The following is a 19493-nucleotide window of genomic DNA, read 5'->3' as shown; positions in this document are numbered from 1 at the left end:
GGACCACCAAGATCTTGCTCTCCTTTATTTATTTATTATCTTTTTTATTTCCGTAATTAAGCAGTCCGCAAAGCAAACATCCTGTACATTTGGTTGTTTGTTTGTTTGTTTCTTTGCATTCGGAAATGGAGCCGGCACCGGAAAGCAGAGAGAGAGTTCTTCACTTCCTTGCTAGTTTCCCCTCACTTGCTTGCCTCAGTGCAGGAAACCACCCAAGGAAGGCTTAGCAGCAGGCTGAGTCTGCCAGATTACATCTCTATTTTAATTTGGCAATAAACTAGTGTACAAACTGTGCTGTAAAACATTGCCTCCAACGGCATCTCTCAGTCTGTCTTAAACACCTCACTAAACATGATGTGTTGGGAAACATTTGAAATGAGAGAAAACAAAACGCAGATGTGACTGAAAGAGAAAAAAAAGAAGAAGAAAATTATAGGAATGTGCATATACCTCAGCTTTGCAGACCACCATGGCACTGGGCTCCCGGCCTCTCCATTAGGGGTTGCACTGGGGGACAATTTTTAAAGCGGGGGGGGGGGGTCTGCAGTGTTGGGAAAGCAACATGACCACTTGGGGCTCAGGCCAGTGAGCAGCTCTAGAGGAAAAGCCCCCTCACCTGCTTGCTCCACTTAACCCCCTGGTAAAGATCTGCAGGGGGGCCTGCTGGCTCTGACCCTTTTTCTCTGGTCCCAGGAGGTGTACTTCGTCTTGCCGCCCTTGTGGATATCCAAGTTCATTGAGGCCATGAACGACAAGCAAGAAACCGTACCGAACAAAGCGGCTGGGTCTGGGCTGTGAGGTGGAGAGCAGGTGTTCATGTAGACATTTAGAGGGGTGGGGGTGGGGAGGTGTTGGGAGGCTCCACCCTGTTGTTCTTGCAGCCTTGGGTGGCTCGTCCAGTGTCACCAGACCTTCATATTTTCTCAAGAGAAGGAATCCTGGTCTATTAGATATGGTATTTTCATACTTTTAAGTATTTACAACTAACTCAAATTTAAAAAAAAATGTTATTTATTTTTGAGAGAGAGATAAAGCATGAGCACGTGTGTGGGTGGGGTGCAGAGAGAGAGGGAGACACAGAATCTGAAGCAAGCTCCAGGCTCCAGACTGTTAGCACAGAGCCTGACATGGGGCTTGAACTCACGAACCGTGAGATCATGACCTGAGCTGAAGTCGGACACTTGACTGAACCACTCAGGCGCCCCAACCAGCTCAAAAACTTAAAACAGAAAATGGTGAGGGGAGAGTAAATCTCATCTTGCTGCCTTGCATTAGTCCCCAAATCACTTTTCTTTCCCTTCTGTCTTTCCCATCAGCTTTCTTTTTCTCCTGTTCATGGATCTCCCTGTCAGTTTTATTTTAGACGTTAAATTGTTTTGTGATTTTTTTATAAGTTTTATGTATTTATTTTGAGAGAGAGAAAGAGCATGGGAGGACAGAGAGTGAGGGGAAGAGAGAGAGAATCCCAAGCAGGCTCTGCACTGTCAGCTCAAAGCCCAGTGCAGGGCTCGATCTCACAAACCGTGAGATCATGACCTGAGCCAAAGTCAAAAGTCATCCACTTAACCGCCTGAGCCACTCAGGTGCCCCTGTGTTGTGAATTTTTTAAAAAATGCATCCAAATTGGGTGATCAATTCTGTGGCAGTAAGACAGAACCTTCAGGATAATTTGGTGGGCTACCCTTCATTTTGTGGCAGTTCTAGAATATTCACCAGTTTATATTGTTTCATTTATTCTGGAGCTCGATGATTCAGCATTCCAAGTAATATCATGTGAGAGCCTGCTCAACTCCTCTGTATTCCAAAGAATCACAGTTTTTGAAAGAAGCAAGAAATCCTAAGGGTTGCATGTTACCTCACCTTCAATATTTTGGCATTTATGTGTATGTGTGAGATATACACAAAACCGAATCATAGCTTTGAAGGGGGCGAACATGTTTTGATAAGAAGGCTCTTTTCACACATAACTGAAACCCTAAATATTAACAGTCGGCATTCTCTGCATGAGTGAAGACTAACTTTGAGCTAAAATGATATATTGATAGAAAAGGAAAATTATACTGCCAATGTGTTCAATAGCATACGATAGAATTTTAGTAACCTGTATAAAAGTAAATAAAAAAAATACTCCTTTTAGTTTCATATCCATTCCTAAAAACCAAAAACAACAACAACAACAACAACAACAACAACAACAACAACAAAACAAACAAAAACAAAACACCTCCCTCCCTCCATTCCTTTTTAATCTTTCCTACGTCCTAACAGAAAGCCATTGCTGATCTTGGTTGTTCTGGATCTTGGCAAACTGTGACTGCTTGAAAAAGGAATAAAGGTCAGCATTTTCCAAAACTCAGTCGTAGTGCTTTCTTGCCAGTAGGAGACAATACAGCAAGCCAGATGAGATCATGAGCTCTCTACTCTGTCAGGTCCTACCAATGGCAGGGTGACCTTTGGCAGGTCACCGTATGGGTTCTACAACTGTAAAGTAGAAGTAACAATAAGAGAATGTGCCTCACGGGACCGTGTGAGGGTGCTGATATAACATGTGTAAAACACTTACCACAGAGCCTGGTGAAGAGTAAGCATCGTAGAACTGCCAGCCAGTGTATGATTCAGAGGCCTGAGAGTGAGCCGACCTGGTGTGGTGTCGCTGGATTTAGACACGGGCTGCCTTAGCAGCAGTTCGGTGTCTCCCCAGTACCTGAAGTCATAGACATTTAGGTCAATGTCAGATGCCCCCTTAGCATTCAATCGCTGAAAGGTACCATGGAACCAGAATGAATGGAGCAAGGAAGAACCAATGCGCAGTACTCAGAAAGTATTGATTATAATAACAGTAAACCATTAAATATTAAAGCATTTGTCTTCACAGTAACTCTGCTTGTTTTTTAATAGACCTGGTAGCCCCTAAATGTCAAAAGGGCAAGATTGTAATAAATGATAAATAGATCCTTGAAACTCAGCTCCCCGGGGATAGTCAAATAATTTCTGCACAAGTGCACTTAGGAAACGCATAGCTACCTATTGCCATCCTGTTTCTCCAAGGCACAACAGTAAGTAAAAAGGCACTCAGTTATGTATATGAAATATGTTGAGCATTATAGTCCTTGCTGATTTGGTAGGATTTCCATGTGCTTGAAATTTTCCAATGTCAGAGCTGATTTCTATTCTCATGAATATGTAAATAATGTAAGTATCCAAATACAAAACTGGCAATTAGAGTGGAAACCAGGGAGCTTGCTAAATGTCATCCCCAGTGCTTGTTTATAAAACAAATTCTCTAGCTGAAATGCCATAATATGTAAACAAGAGAGGCCTCTGTTCACCTTAGATGCCTTGTTTAACTAGGTGATATCGTTATTTTTCACTTGCGACCCTGGAACACTTTGAGCTACCTGTTCCTAACCATTTGAATGGAAGGGGCTGCAAGAAGGAAAACTGGGACATAATTGAAAGGAGTTGCTAGGATTAAGGTTTGGACAGGCACAATTATGCTATTTGGTAGCTATTTAAGCTTTGAAATAGGGTCAACATTTTTCCTTGTTCCGCTTTTTAGCCAGCTCTTTTGATCAGTTCTGTCCACCAGTACTTGTCTGAATGGAGTTTGTCACCTCCTTAAACCAAGTCCCAGTCTGGAAAAGTTTGGAGGACATTAGACTGCTTAAGAGAACCTGGATTTCTTTCCTTAAAGAGCTCATTTGTAAGATGCCCAGAAAGCCCTGCCTCTCAGGGGGGCCCTTTAGAAATCTTATAATGCTAGGATTTTCTGGATTCTTCCATGTCAAGAGTGGTTGCAAGCAGTGATGTTGCCAAGAAGGGCAGGGCTTTGGGGAGAAGGAAGGCTTGGCCTTGTGAGTAGACACATTTTGTGAATTTATGACTATGATTTTCATATTTTAAAAAAATGATCTTGGCCAACATTTTACCATGATATTGTAAGTACATATTACAAATGGCACAGTCATTGTTCCCAGGGACTCAGAGGCCAAGATCACATAGCTGGCAAGAAGAAGAAAAACCGGAAGTTACACACCCTCCTAAAATTGCCAGGTTCCTAAAATCAAATGAAAAGGCACTGATACAGACCTTCAAGACTCTCATTCTCCCCACTTACTTAACTCCAATGCCTGCCTGGCCAATGCAACTACAGGCATGTCGAGAAAATATCCCAGAACAAGAAGACATGTGATTCAAAGCCAAATAACTTCTGTTGCCCTAGGAAAGTCCATAATAAAAAAATATTCAGCCTCAGAGGCTGGGAACTTGGAATTCTTATCTAAGACCCTTCCTTGCTTCCAGAAAGTCTGGAAGAAAAAGACAGTCACATCTGCCTCTCCCTATCATTCCTGCCTTCCTCAGGGTCTGTGGATACTGAAGCTTGATGGCAATAATCCGTAGCAGAAAGAGGAGCGAGACAGAACTAGCAGTGACCATTCATTCATCCTGTAGCAAGCCTTCTGCAGGGTTTTTCACACCAACTGCTCAACTTTATTCTTGCAGCAAGCATTAGTGATGTTATTATGCTCATTTAGCATTTGGGGACTCTGTGGGTCTAAGGAGTTAAGAAAATTTCCTAAGATGGCCTGTCAAGCAATTGCTAGAACCAGAGTATAGTCGTTGTTTGAATGTCTTAACACTCTGTCCTCATTGCATTAAAAAATCCAAAACCCCCCCAAAAAAATGTTTGCCTCCCTGGAAAAGCCATTATGGTTTTTAAATTTTCTTTAATTGCCATTTCCCTCCCCCTGTTTTTATGTAATTGTCTCTTCTCTGTCCGACCTACCACATATCCCTCTGACAGATACTGCGGTGCCCATATCAGGAGCTGATTTCACAGCAGAGGGAGGACTGTTGTTTGAAGATCACGCGGGAGAGGAAGCGAGGGGTGGTGGGACCTGTGAGCCGGAGGGAAACCAGCCCTCACTGGTTCCTAGGCACCTGCACCCCTTGTGATAGAGAGGAGTCTGCTTGTAAAACTTCCCCCTGCCCAGGCCAAGTGATGGGGCTTTCAGAAGTGACCCACTCCATGGGGACGCCTGGGTGGCTCAATCGGTTAAGTGTCTAACTCCTGATCTTGGCTCCAGTCATGATCTCAGTGTTTATGAGTCCACATTGTGCTTCACGGACTTTGTCCTGACAGCACAGAGCCTGCTTGGGACTCTGTCTTTCCCTCTCTCTGCCCCTCTCCTCTTGCTCTCTCTCTGTTCTCTCTCAAAATAAATAAATTAACTTAAAAAAAACAAAAGAAGTGACCCAGTCTAATGTTCCACTTCTGGTCAGATGTTTTTCTTTTTAAATGTTGTTTTGTTTGTTTATATTTTTTAATGGCCTCCCCTTCCCTCTGTCTCATACCCAGGGGCCCTGTCTAATCAGGCACTCACCGGTCCCCTGCCTTGGTGTAGCACCTTCCAGCTGGCCTGTCTCCCCCATTCCATCTTCACGGTCCTAATGCATCGGTCTTACAGAGACACAGCTCCAATTACGTTCCAAGTGACAATTTTCTCCTGCTTATTTTTATGTTTCACAACTTCTGAGCTTTATCATCTGTGCATTTAAAGAATGGTATGATCGTATGGCTATGGAGGGCTACTCCTTTTATCATCAGTTGCCTTGATATTATGGGATTTGTCACATAGTTTCTGTTTCAGCATCTAATTATTTTATTTATCTTATATTTATTTCTCCATCTATATTAGATCATCTTTAAGGCCAAGATTCCATATTATACACACACACACACACACACACACACACACACCTCCAGACCCAGGTGCACAGGAAGTATCTATAAATGAAAGTGGCCCTCGGTCACATATTGAACCTTCCTTCCCAGACAGCCCCAGCTCCATATGTCTAATCTCCCAAGGCTGCCTCAAAGTGCCAAACCCAACTGTGGGGCATGTGACAGACTTCAGTGACAGCTGGGGAATGGCCAGTGACAGATTTGATAAATCCAGCCACAGGAGAGATTGATGGAGCCAGTGATATGCCATCATTCCTGCTCACTGTTCATCAGCAAAGGCTGAATCCACAGCCTTGGTGCTCTTGTCTTTTGACCTTGGTGACATTTGGATCCAGTCTGTATTAGCTTCCTGCAAGTTTCAGTAGGATTGCATCTGTCCATCCGCATCCATCCCGCACCCAGGCTCTGTTTATAGCCTCTCGGCCCCCATGGCTTCACCTTTCTGCACATAGCCCAGTCAAGCTGGGTCTCTTGCAGTTCACAAACAAAGAACAAAAACACGACCCTAAGCTTTGCAGCTCTGTTTATTTGCTCAGACTAACCCGTTCATTCTGGAACACTTTTTCACCACATATTTATTTTAAGGAATTTTAACTGTCCTCCTAGGCCCATCTTGAAAGTTCTGCCAGATTCCCAATCTGGAAGAGTCTCTCCTGCATAGGCCACCATAGCACTCTGAACTGAACCTTATACATGATTACTATATGTTATCCGTGATATTCTAGCCTTTGGTGTGAGGAATTTGCATGTGTTGGCGACAGGAGTGCTGGTCTGAGACAGCCATGATGCGTCTCTCACCACCTATCCCTATACCCACCAGCCAGGAAGAAGACTTGTGCCAAAGCTTAGGGAAGCTTTGTCAAACTACTTTAGGTACCGCGGGGTGTGCTATTCCCTTCAAGTGAGGTCAGGCCTTGTTCCGTGCTGTAGAACCAGAGTATCCAGCACACTTCTGACGACCATGGATTTCTGTGGATGGATTCTCTTTCTTCCTGTTGAAGCTGGTGGACGAAAGAGCTTGATATTTGCAGTGCCTCGGGCCTGGCGTTAGGAATTCATTTGAAGTCCTCAAGGTGCCATCTCTTTTTTCCTAAGAAGAATTCAGTAACAGCACTGAGAACTGGAGAATCATGAGGTAGATGAGTGCTTTGTACCCAGACCATCCCCAGGGCATTATTAGGATGAGGCAAATAAAATAAAACTGGCAGGGTTTTCTGTCAGCCATCTCAAGAAGTGCAATTTGCAGGCCTCCTGCCTCTAGAATGTTAAGGGCAGAGAAGCAAAAAGGAGCAAGCAGGCAACCTTGAAAAGAGCCCCCAGCAGGAAGTATTCTGCCAACACGGAAGCCTCTCAAGGAGTCTGTGTGGCGGAGACCCAGGGGCCTGCCTCCTCACTGGGAAAGTCTCCGTGAGGAGCTTTGTGGAGGAAGCATTCAATCCTGTCAACCACAGATCTAAAAGATGTTATCGTTCTTCCCTTTTGCCAAATTGTGTCCTCGCACCAATATCCTAAGTGCAGAAGAAAATCCCTAATGTGCACTTGTCTCACTTTGAAAGAGTGGCTGCATTGATCTGATTTAGAAATATTGAGAAGACTTTCCAGGGACAGTGATGATTGCAGGCTTTTGCATCGGCACACGGAAGTGGGATTTCTCTTCAAAGAAAGATGCTTCCCTGCTAGGGCTTCAGCCACCATGCAAATGGTAAGAAGATGGAAAATGGAAGTTGCCACCAGCTGTGCTCACACCCCCCTTCTCTCACCCCGGCTTAGTCTGCTGAAGAGCAGGAACGCTGAGCAATGCCAATGACTCTCACTACTTCTCACCTGCAAGCTCTCGGTCTTCCTGTGGCATCCATCTTTGTTCTCCCCTGAGCCTGCAGCCCTAATCCAGTTGCATCTCTGCAGCCTCCTGAGGACGGCCCCAGAGATGGCTGAACTGGTTAAAAGCTCACAACAAAACTAACCCGTGCCATTGTATTCTTTGCAATTAACTGTATTTTTATCTGGACTCTTCTCACAGCAGACAACGGCAGATGGCAAAACAAACCAGTGTGAGAGATGTCTAAAAAAGAAAAAAAAAATAAGAAGAAGAAAGAAGGAGGGAAGGGGGGAGGGAGGAGGTGGGGGGAGGAAAAGAGAGGGACAGACCATTCTGGAAAGGAGCCTGGCAGGAGGGAGAAGTATTGACAGGCCCAGACCAGCATAATGACAGAGTGGAGGGTCAGGCCCTGAGGCTGATAGTAGATCTGGAGTGTAGATGAGCATTGGGTTTGTGCTCATTAAGTTCTATTTACTGAGGAAGGAAAGAGGTCTCCGGTAGTTTAGGATGATTTGAGACAGGAAGGGCTTTCTGCCTTGCATTCTTAGTCAACCAGAATCCTTTCCGTGTTCCCTTTCTAAAATTTCTACTCCTTCAAAAATTTTCCCCAATTTCCCCCAATAGTTTGTACCAGTGTTAGCCTAATAAAAACAAAACCAAAAACCCTTCAAGAATGGTGTTTTGGTGTTTACGACAGAGGTTAGTAGATGAATGTTGCCCTCCTAAAACAAATATTGTGTCTTCCCTCTGATCTCTCTCTCTCTCTCTTTCTCTCTTTCTCTCCGCTCAGCATTCCTGGAGAAAGCTGTTCTGTTTTCTCTGATATGACAGATAGTAATGATAGTTCTTAGTATTGTGTTCTGACAGTCAAAAGAAACCTTAGAGCCAGAGACAGACAGACAGGGAAATAAATCTTATTTAGGTACTACCACCACTATGAATTGTATTAAAGGACGTTGACTCGTTCTACACAAAAAGCCTTCCACTGGCGGCTGAGACAGTGTCATTGAGTAAAAGGCCTTGAGCCCTTTCTCTGCTTTATGGAGGAGAATTTTGCTGTCAGACTCTGCAGGTTTCATTAACACGTTACTTTGAGTGGCTCTGAGTTGTTAAACTTTTCTTGCTCTGACTCCAGCCTGGACACTAGGGGGAAAATGTTTAAAGTAGTAGGTGAAGTACACAGAGCAGCTTTGGCTAAGGGTAAATAGGCAAGACCCTGCTTCCAAATCCTTGGCAGTTTCAAATGTACTGATTTTTTATAGTTTTGGCTTGTTCATTTGTTTATTTTTTAGATATAGACCTCTACTGTGGATCTATGGAAATAAAACATATCCCTCTGATAAGTGACCTTTGTTCGCCCACTGGGAAACCTGGGTGGTACTTTACTGGGTAGATTTCATCACTAGGGAATTCGCATGGTATAAAATCGATACTCCCCCCCCCCCCACCTTATCATCACTATGTGCTAGACGCTTTCTGGAAGGAAAGGATTCCCGATACCTGTGAGTTTTGTAGTCCTGTCAAAGGGGCAGTGAGTGGTCTCAGATATTTTAGAGTGATTTAAGATAGGGAGGAACTCCTGCCTTGCATTCCTAGAAGGTTCTCTTGGAAGGCTACTGAGTAAGTTAAATAGAAATAGGTGGCCTGTAGTTTGATACCATCTGTGGAACCATAGATCTTTGGAAATGAGGCCACTGGGAATTTTAGTGTGTAGGAGAAAGTTCATAGAAAAGGTATATTTTGATCTGGGCCTAAAAAAGAAGACTGACATTGAGGTAGGCAAGTCCTGAAGCCACCGCAGCCAGAGTGGGTAGCATCAGTGAAGACACAGCAGAGGAAATGTGTTTAGGTGTGAATGAGAGAGTGAGAAGGTGGAGTCCGCCAACACCAAAGGGGACCTTTCGAGAAAGAAGGCTGGAAGTAATGTCACCAAGCTGAATAAGAGGCTTGGTTTATTGGATTGTCTGGTATATCTACTGCTCGAGGGGCCTCTGGATGTTCACAAATAACAAAGCAGCCCGTGAAGACGATAAAAACAAATATCATGGGACATACCTGACTGGTTCACAGATTCTGAATCCAAGCCTAGAGTGATCAATTAAAAAAGACATAGAAAACACACACACACACACACACACACACACACACACACACACACACAGAGATGCCAGCACCCAGTGATTCCTCACAGAGATGAATTTTCTGTGGGGGCAGGGGTGGCCCCATATGAACCCTCAGAGTTAATATTTGGTTTTCAGGATATCTGGGAGTCCAGCTTCACACCCAGAGTTGTTATTATTTCAAACCATCCTTCTTCTGTTACAGTTGCATAAATCCTTATATATAAAGATAGATATTAACGTACATTTATATAGAGACAGAGACACAGACAACGGTGTGGACTCTGTTCTCTTTAAACTCATGGAAAGAAGTGTAGCTCTGGGCTTTAAAAAAGATAGAGCAAGGGGAGAAGGAGGAGCAGACCCTCCCATTCCAGGTGCTTGCTGTTGTTCCCCAAGTCTGTGCATTCAGATGCCAAGTGTTCGCAACACGCTGGCAAACAAGTAGCAGGACGTGTGTGCCCTGGCTGCTTGGGTTCTGAATGGAGAGGGAGTGAACTGTCCCATCTGTTGTTATCTCTGTGATGAGAACTGTGTCCCCAGCTCTGCGTGGCACTCTTAAAAGGAATCAAGCATAAAATGTATGCAGGCAACCTTTCCCCAGGCATGATGGGGCAGAGAAAAATAGTAAGACTTGAAAGAAACAGCCATAAATTCTCCTTGACCAAATACCCAAATACTGTGTTGTTGGACTCAATTGAGCCACTTGCTTAGTAATCACATATTTCAGCCTTTTCTTTTTGGCTTTAGAGTCTGTTTTGAACCACTGGACATACTGTCATAGGAAGCTCTTCCAAGGGTCAGTAAATACTCACTTGAGCTGACCTGTTCCTTGGACTTGCCCAGTGCATGTGCAGCCTTGGTGAATCACTAGGTGAGTCATTTGACCCTTCACTGAGTGCTGAAGCTGGAGACAGGACAAGGCTGGGCAATCATGATATTCAGTAGAGTATGACTCATTATCCATTCACTGTGGGATTGGGCGAATGCAGTGGTGGAAGATTGGGATGTGAGTGGGTTACAGACCAGGCACACAGTAGAAAGGAGATGTTTCCAGTGATATTTATCACATCGGTAGCCAAATGTCCATGGGACCCAGAATGCCTAGAGCAACAGGAATCTCCGGGCTGCCATGAGGACACTTCTCTAGAGCTGTAAAGATTATTGGAGAGGAGCAGAGGTGTGGAGTGAGCCAGGATAAAGAGCAAAATGTAAGAGAAGAATGACATTTGGAAGGAATGGAATATGTGGAGCATTAGACCCTGTCTCATGAGCAGTGTTTCTTGTAGTGGCCTCGGGAGAGTACTGAAGCCATGTAGCATGTGAACTTGAACTCTTACCAGCTGTAGAGCCATCTGTAAATTAACTTCATATATCACGGGGATGATGTGTGGATGAAATGAAATAATGCATGGGGAGCCCTTGGATCAAAGTGAAGGTGTAGTCCATGTGGGCTGCTGGAATAGCCTGAAGCTTCTCTGGCTGTTGTGGAAAAGACCAACAACAACACTGGCTCCCCTGGGTTGCAGGTTCGGTTCCGGGCTCCCTGACTTACCATTCAAAGCCTTTTCCCAAGTTGCCCTCAACATTCACATCTATATTTATGTAGATAAGCCAGGCTTATTTGTATACTGTCCCTGCACATCTCACCACTTTGACCCACATCACTCCTTTTGCAATGAGTGTTCTGTTTTTGTCAGTGTGAATGCTGCCATTCATTCGGACCTCGGCTGAATCCGCACACATCTGTGAAGCATCCCTGATTTCTGAGTCTCCCTCCTTGGCATTCCTCTGTCCCTGGTGGCCTCATGCATTCCTCATGACTTCAGTCAGGTTCAGGTCATACTATCGGCTCTTCGAGAGCCAGGTCTCGATTTTGCACTTCTTCGTATTCCACACAATGATCTGCACGTGATATCATTAGGTCACAGGGTACCACTGGCTCTGTCACCGGGTGAAACCAAGTATGAATCCCAGCTCATTCTAATGTTTAGAGGGTATGCGATTTCCAACAAATCACTTAATCTTCCTGCACTTCAGCTTCCTCAGTTGTAAAGGGGGGATATTAATATCTGACTTGCAGAGTGTACATGAGGAGTAGAGATGACACGTGGATCATTTACCTGGCAGGCACTCAACAAATGGTAGGCACTAGTGTTGTTGTCGTTGTTATTCTTACTGTTATTGATCCCGTGAACTAATATTTGTATATCCGATGTGCCACGGGTCATAGTGCTGAACAATTTCTCTTCTCAACAGTTATACAGCTCTGCTGAATTTGGGAGAAGATGGCAGCTTATCCAGGAGGGTGTCGTACCAAACAGGTTCTACTGGTAAGTCTCGTTGTTTTTGTAACACATTAAGAGATCAGCTAGTAAATGAGCTTTGGAGTCTTTTTCTCACTGAAAGCTCTCACATGAGGTCTGTCCTTTTTAGACATGCCTACATCCCCCTACAGAGCAGGATGTGATGTTGGAATAGTCAGCACCTTAAGGGAAAGTTACAGCCTTGTCACAAACTGCTCAGTAAGCCCCAAATAGATCACTGAGATTAGTGAACAGCATGGGCTTTGTAACTGTTGTTTTATTCTGTTTTGATGGGACTTGTGAAATAGACACTTTTAACATTTTAATACTGGTTTTTATCACTAAAAGCATTATATGCCCATATATTACAAAGTCAAAGGTTTTCAGTGTAGATAAATAGATCTTATTCATCCAAAAGTAGCTTTTCCTCCTATCCTTGGTTTCATGTCTCCTAGATCTCATCATGTGGACACAACCAGCTTTCTTCGGTTCTCATTTCTCCTTCCGTGAATTTTCTATGAGTTACCAAACATATGTATATTCTTAGCTTGGGCTGCTATAACACAATGCCGTGGACTCGGTAGCTTAAACAACACATTTCTTTCTCATGGCTCTTGAGGCCAGCAAGTCCAAGATCAAGGTGCTGGCAGATTCCGTTCCTGGTGAAGATCAGGATATTTCAGAGGATATTGCAAGATGTTTCAGAGGGTAGTGCAGGATATTGCAGAGGGCTGCCTTCTCGCTTTGTCTGCACACAGGGGAGGGGAAGAGAGGAATAGCAAAAGAAAGAATGAAGCAAGGAAAGTAATATTCTTTCTTTTCTTTACCACCTATGCCCATCCCCCTGATTATACTAGAGGTGCCTTCCCTCCATGGGAATGGGTGACCCCAGTTGAAAAGAAGGGAGGGGTGCCTGGGTGGCTTGGTCGGTTGAGCATCCAACTCTTGACTTTGGCTCAGTCCAAAATCCCAGGGTCCTTGGATCAAGCCTCACAACAGGCTCCATGCTGAGTGTGGAGCCTTCTTGGGATTCATTCATTCATTCTCTCTCTCTTTCTTCCTCTTTCCCCTTCTCCCCCACTTGTGCCTTTGTTCTTTCTTTCTCTCTCTCTAAAATTAGAAAAAAAATTGGGGGGCACCTGGATGGCTCAGTTGGTTAAGTGTCTGACTTCGGCCTAGGTCATGATCTCCCAATTCATGAGTTTGAGTCCCATGTGGGGCTCTGTGCTGACAGCTCAGAGCCTGGAGCCTGCCTCAGATCCTGTGTCTCCCTCTCTCTCTCTCTGCCCCTCCCCTGCTCATACTTTGTCTCTCTGTGTCTGTCAAAAATAAATGAATGTTAAAAAAAAATTAAAAAACTGAAAAATAAAAAACAAAATTAGAAAAAAATTTTAAAGAAAAGGAATAAAGAAGTTCCTTTCATTTTTTGTTTCCAAGGGAAACAAAACTCTTCCAAGCAAGAAGAGTAAGAAGTGTTCTAGTGTAATGTTGACTTTACTTATCAGCCACTTTTGAATTTACAACCTAATCTGCCCCTAGAAAGGACATTTAGATTGATGTTAGACTTTTGCTGGTACCAACAGTACTATAAGAACTGGCTCAAACAAGAGTTTCAATATTTCATGTCCACATCATTCAGAATCATTGGAACCAGGACCTTCAAAGAGCCAACAAGCTCCTTGCTTGTTGTGCGTCTCCCATTTACTCCTCCCAAAATCACACTGCCTCTCATCAGCCTTTGGGCTTACAGGCACCTGATGGCTCCCCACACCCAACCCAGTTCTCTCACTTCTAAGAGCAATGTGTTTTCATCTTTCTCATTTTCAAACCCTGCCCTAAATACCCTTGTGGGAGTTGAAAGCCCAAGGAAATGCATTAGAGGAGTCTCTTTTAACATACTTGTGAAACTGCCTGAAAAAGTGAAGGATAAGTCATTTGCAAACAAACTGGCTCAAAGAGAACACCTAGAGAACTATGTATGGAACAATACCTTCTTTGTCCACCTCCTGAAGAGACATAACTAAAGGGGCACCTGGGTGGCTCAATCGGTTAAGCATCCAACTTTGGCTCAGGCCATGACCTCACGGTTTGTGGGTTCAAGCCCCATGTCGGTCGGGCTCCGTGCTGGCAGCTCAGAGCCTGGGGCCTGCTTCAGATTCTGTGTCTCCCTCTCTCTCTGCCCCTCCCCTGCTCACACTGTGTCGCTCTGTCTCTCAAACATAAACATTATTTTTTTTTTTTCAAAAAAGAGAGACATTGATAACTGAAGAAAGTTTTTATTGCACAGGATCCCTTCACCTCCTTCCCCCTGCTTCTCTTGCTCACAGGTGGCTTGAGCCTTGCTTTCAGGGTCCACATCGGCCCCTCTCTTCTCCGGGAATTCCCCTCTAGCTGTCACTTAGTCTCCCTCCTCTGGTGGGCATTTCTTGCTGTCTTATGCTGTCCCTTACTCACAAGTATGCAAGGTGTCAACCTTGCAGCTCCATCTGTTTTGCCTTATAAATTATGGAAAATTATGAAATCACTTTTTGGAAAGAGGGTGCATTTTTTTTTCTATTTTTTTTTCATTCTCTCTTTGACTTGATGTTCCATGTGCATAGCTTGCCAGTGAAGAAGTGTAAGGGACAGATCTTTCCTCAATCCTGCTTCCAAGTGACTTCAAATAGCTGCCTGTGGACCCAGCAAAAGAAAGTAGGAAGTTGCAATTCACAAAGGACTAGATAGACATATGTTCTTACCAATAGAAACAAAAACAATGACTGAAAAGATGGACAAGAACAAAGAACTAAGATGGGAGTATTTCCCATGCATGTGGTACATGGTACACACTATTTTCTAGCTCATGGAAGGTCTTATTCACAAATAGCATTTTGAGGTGAACGGACCAATCATTTCTTTGGCGGGTGCTAATTACAGTCCATTTTTATCTATTCTCTGAATAGAAGTCTTTCATCTGAAAGCCTGATTAGCAAAGCCCTTTTAACCATATGTCGTAATAGTATTATCTTTATAAAAATTATTGTGGATGAATCCTGATTAATCTGTTAAGTAAAATAAATAATACCCCTCTTTCTACCTTTGGGAACAGAGAGACACATCTTGTCCATTCAAGCCCCACACAGTGATAAGTATGATTCAGACTTAAGCTATTTAATTCTTATAACAGTTTAATGAAGTAATGAAGTAAGACTTGCATTATCATCATTAACAGATAGGGAACCTGTGGCATGAAGAGATTAACTAATTTAGCCAAGGTCACACAGCCAGAAAGTAGCAGAGCTGGGATTCAAAGGTAGACAATCTGGCTCCAAAGCCCATGCTCTCCTAAATCGATGGATTCCGTTGCCTCTGCCTCTTGGCCTTTTTTTTTCTGGGCTGAGGCTATGAGCCCTGGAAATTCAGCCCATTCAGGCAGATGAGGAGAGAAAACCCGAAGCTCTTTTGGCCATGGTGCCGGCATGAGTATCTCTCCAACTGGGCTTGGCAGATGGCCCCCATGGGTCCTTTAAGCTCTTTGGTTTTTCCAGAGAAGGCATGAGACCTTGTAAATTGCACAGTGCACATGACTGTTGATGAAAATCTCTTGATCTCTGGCCACGTGGTCTATATTTCTGACTGAGCAACTTCCTGAGGCTGGCAGCAAAGGTGTCAGTCAAAGCAATATTTATTAGACTCACTCCTGGAAACCAATTGCTTCAAATGACATAGGAACCATGGGGCTATCTAGGATTGCTCAGCAAGCTTAATTACAAGAGGCCCCCTTTAATCATTTTTGCTTGGAGCCTGACTGCAGGGGTGTGGAAAGGCCTGAGGGCAACTTTTCTAGTGATGAATTATCTAGCGTAAGGGACTCTGGGTAATAACACAGCATTTCCCATAGAGAGAAATGAAGATGAATTCATATCTTTTCCTCATCACCAAGTACACTTGAGAAACATCTCTTCTGGTTGGCAATAGCAGTGCTCTCTCCGAAAGTAGTCGATGGCAATTAGAAAATAATTATGGAACATAAGACCTTATTCTTATGTCATTGCGGCGGTCCTGTTAGTACGACCATAACTAACATGAATATGAACTGTCTTCCACGGAGTTCATATTGTTTTTAAAACAGATTTACAGATTTACACGTATACATAGCAGTTTATAAAACACATCTTAGTACAATATTGCCCTTAAAAGAGTAGGTGTCCTTTTTATTTTCCTAACTGTGATAGCAGTCTTGTTCTTCGCTACGTCAGGAATCAATTACCCTGGGAGGCAGGACAACCTGGAGATTAAGGGGGCCCAGAGATACTGAGGTAGGAGTTCCAGCTTTACCGTTTAGTCTGTAAGGGATCCCGGGGAAGTTACTCCTGGTTGTCTCAGGCTTTTCCTCTCTGAAGTGGAAATAATTACTACCTGCTTCATTAGATGAGATGTTTCTTATGAGCTGGTTACATACCTGGCACCTAAGAATTGTACTAAGTGCCCACTGACTAATCGTAATATTCTTTTTTTTTTTTTTTAATTTTTTTTTCAACGTTTTTTATTTATTTTTGGGACAGAGAGAGACAGAGCATGAACGGGGGAGGGGCAGAGAGAGAGGGAGACAGAATCGGAAACAGGCTCCAGGCTCCGAGCCATCAGCCCAGAGCCTGACTCGGGGCTCAAACTCACAGACCGCGAGATCGTGACCTGGCTGAAGTCGGACGCTTAACCGACTGCGCCACCCAGGCGCCCCTCGTAATGATATTCTTAATAGAGGCTGACCTTCGACATCTATTAGTTTTATTCTCCCCCCAGCCCCCACCATGCTGGCTTCATTCTCAGGTTGGTTCTCCCACTTGTGGTAGTGACAGACATTATCAGCTCTACTCTACATTCTAACAGTTCAGAAGCCCTATCAAATGAGCCTACCTCTTTCCTCACATTTCTAGGGATCAGATCTGTGTGATTAAGGCTATACAAGGCAGTACATTACTCATGTAGGTCAGGGAACTGAAACAGGAGATGGGGTTGAGTCCCAGGCAAACTGCATGGTTCAAGGTTAGGGGAGATAGGATTTCTAAAAAGGAGGAAAACAGGATTCTGTTATAAAAGGCAAGAAGAGATTTTTATGAGAGACAAAATAGAGATGGGAGAACTGAGTGTCAGCAAGATAAAGTTCCATAACAGGGATTTGTATACAGTCACCAAAATGATCTGGACGCCTGATAAAGATCCTTATAACAAGACTGTGAGGTAGGGATTCTTGTCCTCATTTTGATGAACTAGAAAGACGATGTATTTTATCCAACATAATATATATAATACATAATACAGCCAAGTTTTGAAACTTGGTCCGTCTAGGCTTATGGCCCTTGCTTACAGTAGTAAAAATCGGTCCTGTATTTAACACTTATCTCTGACCTGCTTCCTTCGATAATAGCAGTTTAATAGTTTATTAGGCAAGAGCCAAGGTTTTGCTTTGACATTGAACAAGGACACAGAGTTGGAAGATCACTGGTACCCAAATGCCTTGAATAGAGTGAAGTTCCTGCCAAAAATTCACTAATAGTAGTTGCTGAATGTGGCCTTGTTGGGATCTGATTCAACTTTTGAACAAAGCATTGGAAGGCAGTTTTCATTATAAGCTACTCAGCAATCTATTATCTATGCAAAAGACAAGGCAATCTTAGGGCTGTTTCACTTAATTAAAAATAGGTTCAGACTTATCTTATTGATTATGTTGTTCTGACATATAGGGGGCTGGCTGGAAGCAGGGACAGCTGAATGGTGATTACATATTTTCTGTGACTAATTCACGCTCAGAAAATTAAAAGTTGACTCAACAATGAGCCTTTGTATTCTGGAATGCCAGCCTTGTTTCAGTTATGTCCCTCAGGGGACACATGACAGCTGTATTGTACTGCACAGAGACACAGGAATACTCACAAGTCTATACTCAGTGCTTTTGAGCATGTATACGCATTGTCATTCATTCCCATGTGCCAGTCAATAAGAATGACTCCCCATTCCATGTCTTTGGCAACAAGTCCCATTTATTGAGCACTTACTATGTGCCAAGCCCTATGCTTAGTGCCTTGCACACATTGTTTCAGTCAGTCCTCAAATCAATGATCAGAAATAATTTAGTCATCAAAACTTTTTCAAGATACATGATAGAAAAATGCAACCTGTTTTAAGGGAAGAAAAGTTTTTGATTTTTTTTGTTTGTTTTTGGGTTTTTTTGTTTGTTTGTTTTTAAGAGATATGGGGTCATGGATCTAGAAAGTCTAAAGGTCCAACTGTATTTAGACTCCACTGATTCAGAGGCTCCTTAAGTTGATCAGATCTTGATATTTCAGCTCCACCCTCCTGGATGTTAGTTTCACTCTCAGGCAGGCTTTCTTCCTGGCAATCTCTGGCAGCTAACATTTTCCCGGATTTACTCCAGTGGAAAAGAAAATACCTCCTTGCTTGGCAGTCCCACAGAAGTCCCGGGATTAAATTTCATAGTCCTTGATGAGGTAGCATGCTTACATCTAGACTCCGGGGGTAGAATCAATTCCAGTAAACCACATGGACAGAAAGTAAGGAATGATGATACCCCTGAAAGACTCAGTAACTTTTACCAAAGAAAGTGAGGTTAATGGGATACTATTAGCAAGAGGTTTGCATTGCTGGTAAGTGTTTTAATTCCCAATTTTGGATGAGAAATAAATGAGACGATAAATAAGAAAACAAAATCCCAGAGAGATTAAATAATCCTGACTCGTGTTATGTGTTAATAAGTTATGGTGACACAATTTAAACCCAGATCCGACTGGCTAAAAAGGCTGTGTTGTGTAAGCACGCTCTGTTCCCTGGCTGGAACACCAGCTTTCCTTGAAGCTTTTCTGAGGACCCTGCTCCACAAAGCTTTCTTCTCACTCACAGCTGTAAGGTTAGCAGGCATTTCCTTTTGAGCTAATACCCTTTGGGCCTGATGTCCAGTGGTTAGAGTCACATTTGTCTATATACCTGGCCTGTTTTTCCCATCCAGAGTTCCCTCATCCAACCTCGGGCATGAGACACAGATGCATAAACTTGGGCTGGTGTTATATGGCTATGTCAGAAAACACTTCAGTGCTTAAAATAATCTCTCTGTGATTCTGACTCATATCACTAACACTCATCCCCAAGTCTTAATTGAATATTGCTGCTGGGCCAATGTGAGGAATTTTTTTTTTTTTTTTTACCCTTGTTGTTGTTTGGTAGTTTGTTTTTTATACCACCAGGCCACCATGACCTTTCTTCTTCCTCCTTCAGATATGCTGGCCACTCAGCATGGCATCTCCGAGATTTCTAAGCCATTCGCAACAAAGGGACATAGAGGATGTGGCATGAATTGGCTGTGACTCTTTTCTCTTTCCCCAGATGGGTTTAATGGATTCCTCTGCACTCTTCTTTCCCCATGTCTTGCAAAGTGGAAATGGATTGGGGCCTAATCATATTACAAAAATAAAATAAATAGAATAAAAAAAACTAGTAAAGTAAAAAGT

General features: G+C 43.3%; 1 protein-coding gene across 5 annotated transcripts in view; it reads left to right on the top strand.

Moving 5' to 3' along the window:
• The window catches only part of SORCS1 (sortilin related VPS10 domain containing receptor 1), a 548833-nt gene that overhangs the window by 322540 nt on the left and 206800 nt on the right, over positions 1-19493 (top strand). For all 5 annotated transcript variants that reach the window (XM_058697716.1, XM_058697713.1, XM_058697717.1 and 2 more), the window contains exon 5: positions 11945-12018. In XM_058697716.1, the coding sequence (XP_058553699.1) occupies positions 11945-12018 (74 nt within the window). The remainder of the gene's footprint in view (positions 1-11944; positions 12019-19493) is intronic.

Source organism: Neofelis nebulosa, chromosome 13 (genome assembly GCF_028018385.1).
Source record: "Neofelis nebulosa isolate mNeoNeb1 chromosome 13, mNeoNeb1.pri, whole genome shotgun sequence".
NCBI lineage: Eukaryota > Metazoa > Chordata > Mammalia > Carnivora > Felidae > Neofelis > Neofelis nebulosa.
The sequence above is the reverse complement of the archived record's forward strand: the minus strand, read 5'-3'. Positions and strand labels throughout refer to the sequence as shown.